Source organism: Scyliorhinus canicula, chromosome 14 (genome assembly GCF_902713615.1).
Source record: "Scyliorhinus canicula chromosome 14, sScyCan1.1, whole genome shotgun sequence".
NCBI classification, from domain to species: domain Eukaryota; kingdom Metazoa; phylum Chordata; class Chondrichthyes; order Carcharhiniformes; family Scyliorhinidae; genus Scyliorhinus; species Scyliorhinus canicula.
The window spans coordinates 33,075,651-33,082,574 of record NC_052159.1 but is presented as its reverse complement, the minus strand read 5'-3'; the positions used below and the strand labels follow the sequence as shown (position 1 = coordinate 33,082,574).

At 47.3% G+C, this 6,924-nt stretch overlaps 1 protein-coding gene across 1 annotated transcript in view; it reads right to left on the bottom strand.

The window, feature by feature from the left end:
• Nucleotides 1-252: 252 nt before the first annotated feature.
• The window catches only part of LOC119977653 (thrombospondin type-1 domain-containing protein 1), a 30,139-nt gene continuing 23,467 nt past the window's right edge, over nt 253-6,924 (bottom strand). Inside the window, exons 4-5 of the mRNA XM_038818816.1 lie at nt 5,657-5,815; nt 253-2,075 (exon numbers count right to left, since the gene is read on the bottom strand). Coding sequence (XP_038674744.1) covers nt 556-2,075; nt 5,657-5,815 — 1,679 coding nt within the window. The 3' untranslated portion in view covers nt 253-555. The remainder of the gene's footprint in view (nt 2,076-5,656; nt 5,816-6,924) is intronic.

Here is a 6,924-nt window from a genome sequence, read left to right as displayed (position 1 = left end):
AGAGATGAAGGACAATTCTGTGCCACAGACAAAGGGCGGGGGTGGGGGGGTGATTTTGTGACCCCTCTTTCTTCCCGTGAGAAAGTCGGCGCGGGCTCAAAATCCAAAGAGAAACGAAAATCGGGATTCCCTCCATCATGGTTGGTTTTTGGGGGCAGTGCCAGGGCAGGACCCCAATATGAACTCCATGGAGGGGAGGGGGCTGCGTGCAGAGGGGAGAGCTGACATTGAGGGGGAGGGGAGGGGGATCTGCCGCAGATAACTGTGTGTGTGTGTTTGTGTGTGGGTGGGTGGCGGGGGTCCAAGACCTCTGGGAACTGGCCCCCTGGGGGCCGTTCGGCTGCCGTGCTGCCCCGATGATTTTGAAGTCGCTTCACGGCTCTCAGAGCCCCCGCCTCGCCAGAGTGACAGCGTTAACTCGCCCACTCACTTTTCTTTCCAATAGGCACAAGATTGGATGGGAAATCCGGCGGACGCGCAATTTCCTCGCCGGATCTGACACTCGGCTGGGTTTTTGGCAAGATCCCGCCCAGGGAGTTTCTTTCTTCGGGACTCTCAGATCACCAGCTTTTCATGACTTAAAGTACTCGTGTCCTCCTCATCCTCGTCCACACGTGAACTAAAACGTGCGGGCAGATCAATCATCTGCTGCTCCGAAGCAGTTAACTCAAAACCAGAATTGTCATAGAGGAGAAAGTTGGGGTCGGAAGGGAAACTTTGGCAGCGATCCTGTCTGTACTGATGGCGAGGGAGTGGGTAGCTCCATGGGGACCTGCAATTGGAATAGTTCTCAGGGTTGGGATCGCTGACTTTAGTGGTCACCGTATATGGGTTAGGTGGTGTGCTAACCCTTCTCTTGTCTGTACACGTGGTAAGGACATTGCTAACACCATTTATAATTTGCTGATCACTTGCCAGCTCAGCTTTACTAGTCCGACCTGCAGCCTGACCACTGCCCGGGTGATATTTTGAGGTCTCTGATGTGAATGTGCTGCAATTGGGGGCATGAGGCTTTGTAGGGCTGGCATTGTTAAACCTGGATTGAGCTGCAGTCTGATCTGCCAGGCCGGTGGGTCCGTCAGGCAGGGTCCCTGTCCTACAAGCAGCTCTGGCGTGCGAGAGGGATGGGAGCTTGTGTGTGCAAGTGGACATGCTTCTTTCTCTGTAGAACTTTGTGCTTTTGCACTCATTGAAGCTGGACGTTCTCCTAAAGTTGGGGTTTCTGCCATAGCCTCTGTCGTGCATTTCTATCCCCGTCAACTTTTCGCAGTGCCTGAACTTTCTGGGCCCAGTTGGAAGTGTTTTATTACTTCCCCGACACATGGCCACCCTGCTGTTTGTTTGTGCTGTTCGGTACATTAGGAAATGGTCAGCAGATGGCTCTGGAATTGGCGCGATTATATAATCCAGCCTGTGGGTCGCGTTGTCTGCTTGTTGCTTGTAGCAAATAGATTTTGGATCCGGAAATGGAGCTGTAATACGAAATCTGTTCATGTTACTCTCTGTGTCATTCCCCCTGTCCACAGAGGGTGCAATAACACTGCCGGAATCAGCTTGTGGAGCTCCGGCTTCATTCATGACTGTATCATCCAATGGGTGCTGCGTGACATGATACACCTGAGTGGCTTCCCTGATCCCTTTCTTTTTCATTTCCTTTAACTGCTGATGCGCCAAACGGTATCCGAATATCGGAGGAATCATTTTCTGAGCACTTTGCTGCCCCGGGTGGTCCTCGGCGGACGTGTCCTGGTTTGGAATGAAATGCTGGCTCCTTCTGGAAGTTAAAGGGATGACCATGCCAGCCTCGGCGTGGAGCGGGGGCACGCATTGGCAGCTTGGCTCACACACCTTTCCCTCATCTTCATGGGTTTGCCGGAGGTTGTGTGGAGCTCCCGCACCCTGTCTCGCTGCAGCGTTGCAGTTGTGTGTCTTCTTGCGGGATAATTTTGTCCGTATGGTGATAGCAATGGTGGCAATGATGATCACCAGGCACAGACAAATGCCCGTGACCGTCACGATGTTGCCCGTGTTGTATGCTTCATTGTGAACTGTTCCAGCATCCCCAGGCTTCTGCTCTGCAACATGAAAGAGATTGAAAGTAAACAAACCCACTTTCGGGACACAGGAGTAGGCCATTCAGCCCCTCTGCTAGGTGAATTGGACATTCTGAATTCTCCCTCATAATAATAATAATCACTAATAATAATCACAAGTAGGCTTCAATGATGTTACTGTGAAAAGCCCCTCGTCGCCACATTCCGGCGCCTGTTCGGGGAGACCGGTACGGGAATTGAACCCGCACTGCTGCTTGTTCTGCATTACAAGTCAGTGATTTAGCCCAGTGTGCTAAACCAGCCCCTTAGCGCGCCCGAACAGGCGACATGGGGATTTTCACAGTAACCACATTGCAGTGTTAATGTAAGCCTACTTGTGACACTAATAAAGATTATTATTCAGTTTGATTATTGCTGATCTCAACTCCGTTTCCTCACCGCGATTCTATAACCCGCCCCTCACAAAACATTTTTCGATCTGTTCTGAAATTTCCAATCGGCCTCGCTTTTCAGGGAGAAAGTTCCAGATTTCCTGTGCCCTTTGTATGATGACGTGCGTCAGGACATCACTCCTGTATGCCTCAGAAATGTTATCCCCCAAAAGATCAGCCTGGGCTGGATTGTTAGTCCAGTACTCGTCCAATACATTACCTCAATGCCACCCTCTCCCCCTTAATCTTCTATATTCAGGAAAATATGAGCCTATTTAATGACCCTCTGGCAGGATTTATTGTGACTACTTCCATTTTAGTCAAGATAGGTAATTAAACTTTTTGAAAATTCAAGGCAATGCAGCTAACTGTGTTGCCAAACATACTGAACGCGTGAAATTAAATGTATCAAGTATGATTCATTCTCCCCCCACACCACCCCAATTCTAGTTTAGTATTTACATTCACTTCCTTCACCTCTTTGAGGAATAGTGGGGGATGTCGGATGGACCGTCAGGCTATTCGCTGACCTGGTGAACTGCTTCATAAAAGGCCCTTCCATGGTTAACAAGTCAAGAGCGAGATTTGAACTTGGAGCTTCTAGCTTGGAGGCCGGAGTGTCAACCACTGAACCACAAGTCAGCCCTCCAGGAACTGGAGAACTAAACCCAGACAGATCAGACAGAGGGAAGAAACTGAGAGTGGAGGAAAGAAATGGTGGAGAAGGGTATTAGAAGGAGAGGATATACAGACAGAAGTCTCACAGGAATCAAACATCACTTCAAGATCTGACAGGGCTGCTCAATTTATCCTAACCTGATTGTCATAGGAATTCGAACATGGAGCCAAAAAGCACCATTCACAACAGCGAGAAACTCTATACGTGTTTTGGGCGTGGTCAAGGTTTGAGTTATTCATCCGGCCTGTCGAACAACAAGAGCCACACCATGAGGAAAGCGTAGAAATGTAGGGACTGCGAGAAGAAATTCAATTACCCTTCAGAGCTGGAAACTCAGCGACGCACTCACAGACCATGCGTCCCCTCCGTGGGTGGGAGGGGATCCACTGCGTTATCCGGCCTCCAGTCACATCAGCAAATTCACACCGAGGAAAAACCATTCAGCTGCACATTCTGTGGAAAGAGATCAGCCCACACTCTGTGCCAACGAGGTCACACTGGAGAGAGACCGTTCACCTGCTCCCTGTGTGGGAAGGGATTCACTCAGTCAGCTGACCTGTTGACACCTGAGCGAGTGCACAAATGGCCTTGGAACTCTGCCTCACAAGGCAGTGGAAGCAGGATCCCTGAAGATTTTTAAGGCAGAGGCACATAGATTCTTGCTGTGCAAGGGAATCAAAGGTTATTGGGCTCGATGGGAATGTGGAACTCAAAGCAAACAGATCAGGCCTGGAGTGTATTGAACGGTTTGAGGGGCCGAATGGCCTACTCCTGTCCTATTTAATATGTATTAGAAATAGAGAAAGATATTAAAGGGAATGTAGAACGTGCAGGTAATGAGATTACAATGATAGGTCCAAATCGGTGTGGCACCTTTGGACACTTGCTGCATTGTCATTTCTTTGGTTTCCTAGTTCTTGTTCCCGTGTGCTTATCATTAATGTAAATTACCTACTAATATAAAATATTTAACTTCGCAAAACTCTCCATGTCTCTGGTTTTTGTTTGTTGCATGTTTCCCTGTTGCAAGTAATGTCAAAAACTGCACATTTCCACACTTGCTGAGATTGTTCTCCAAGTAGTGAAGGTCAAGGGGCGACTTATAGAATTTCATAAATAGAATTTCATAGAATTTACAGTGCAGAAGGAGGCCATTCGGCCCATCAAGTCTGCACCGGCCCTTGGAGCACCCTACCCAAGTCCACACCTCCACCCAATTTCCGTACGCCAGTAACCCCACCTCACCTTTTGGACATTAAGGGCAATTTAGCATGGCCAATCCACCCAACTTGCACATCTTTGGACTGTGGGAGGAAACTGGAACACCCGGAGCAAACCCACACAGACAAGGCGAGAGCGTGCAGACTCCACACAGACTGTGACCCAAGCCGGGAATCGAACCTGGGATGCTGGAGCTGTGAAGCAACTGTGCTAACCACTGTGTTACCATGCTTTCAAATTTATGAGTGGCCTGGTAAGGTGGACGGGGGTATCTATTTCCTCTGGCAGGTGGGTAAGTGCCCAGAGTGCACAGGTTTATAATCATTAGACAAAGAACTGGGGGGAGATGAGGGCAGATTTTGTCACACTGAAGTGTGCAGTCTGAAAGGTTGCTGGAGGCAGATTCAATAGCAACTTTCAAAAGTGAATTGTGTATGTTATTTTACAGATTTCAGGATTATGGGGGGGGGGGAAGCATAGGAGTGGGACTAATTGGATAGTTTTTTTTCTCAAAGGGCCAGCACAGACACGATGGCCTGAATAGCCTCCTTCAACAATTCTATAAATTGTGCGCTCATGTAGTTCACTCCCTTTTATTAATTTCAGCATCCTTTTTCTGTTGAATTTTCTCCCCATCCTCTCCTGAACCTGCTAACTTAATACAATGAATTATGTGCCATTGGCCAGTACCTTGCCCAATCTATGTATTACACCCACTGCGTTTGAAAATAATTCATTATCTGTGAAGCGCTGTGACTTCAGGTTTTGAAGTGACACGATAAAGAACTATTTAAGCGGAAATATTACTTGCTACCCAAGAAATCTCCTTATTTTATCTTCAATGTCAATTTTAAAACCACTCATTCTTTCCGTGGCCAAATGGCCAACTAGAGCAACCCTTGCGCTCATCATGTTAAAACACAGCCAGTGTACTTTTACATTCCACTACTTCTGTCCCCAAAATCATTTGCTTCCATGAGGAATCCCATATTTCCCGCTTCATTGGTTCAATGTCCCTTTGTTCCATACCTCGTACCATGGCCTCTACAAAACAACAAATTGCAATTCTATTAACATTATCATCCCACAGGGCGCTGTGTCCATGTTTGTCACAACTAACTCCTCTATTGAGCAGTACCCTGTTCTTCTGTCAGCTCTACCGTTATATAAATACAGTGCATGCAAGCGGGCAAGGAAAATAATGAGGTGAATGTTTGACAGCTTTGAATGTTTTCCGAGGTGGAACACTCACATTTGATGCTTTTACTTACCTGCGCAACCCACAAGTGAACAATGGGAAACTTCCTTCTTTTCCCCACTGCAACCAGCAGGCCCTGAAATGGATGCAATGCATTGTCGGTACCTTTCACGCACTCCATCACCGCAAGTGACACTACACGGACTCCATGAAAGCCAAACACTCCCTCTTTCTACAAACATGAGAAAATGATTATTTTACTTTCTTGTGTGTACATTAAAATGAATGTGCTTTGTCTATTGACACTGGATGCTTCCTTTGTGTACAAGACTTTAGATACAATGATTATTGCTTCATTAATTATGCTTTGTGGTGACTTTATGTCTCATTCCATTCCACAGGATTTACAAAAATCTTTTAAACAACCCCCTCTCTCGCCCAAAAGACTCAATTCACCATTTGCAGAGGGTAATAGCTTATTTCCCCTTTAATTGATATTGAGCAGAATAACAATGGGAGCAGGTTTCAGACTTAGGTTAATGAGATGAACGTACATGCTAGGATACATGTTCCTAGTGCAGTGGGCAGCACAGTGGCACAGTGGTTAGCACTGCTAGCTCACAGCACCAGGGACCCGGGTTCAATTCTGACATTGGGTGACTGTCTTTGTGGAGTTTGCACTTTCTCCCCGTGTCTGGGTGGGTTTCCTCCGGGTGCTCCGGTTTCCTCTGTCCAAATATGTGGTTAGGTGGATTGGCATTGCTAAATTGCCCCTTAGGCTGGGTTGACAGGGAGGGGGATTGGGCCTAGGTAGGGTGGTCCTTCAAAGGGTCGGTGGGCCAAATGGCCTCTTTCTGCACTGTTGAAAGTCTATGATTCTATGACCCCTGCTCAAAGTATGTACACAAAGATAGCGAGTAGCAATAGGATTGGGCTCTGGTGTGACATTCCTGTCATCAAATCGCACTCACTCTTCACACTCACACATGAAAATAGTGATTTGAATGAAGAATTCAAACAGCGTCCGAACACAAATGATTGGTTTGAGAATTGAGGTAATGGAGAGATAAAATCAGAGGGAAAAATGGTACGGGAATTGAACCCGCGTGGTTGGCCTCGCTCTGCATCAGAAACCAACTGTCTAGCCAACTTAGTTTAACCGGCCCCGATAAAGGGTTGGAACAAGGCAACAACAGCACAGTCTAGAAGTATTAACAGGCGTATGCATCTGCATAATATAGAAACTAGGGACAGGAGGAGGCCATTCGGCCCTTCAAGCCTGCTTCGCTATTTATTATGATCAGGGCTGATCATCCAACTCAGTAATTGTTCTGGCTTTCC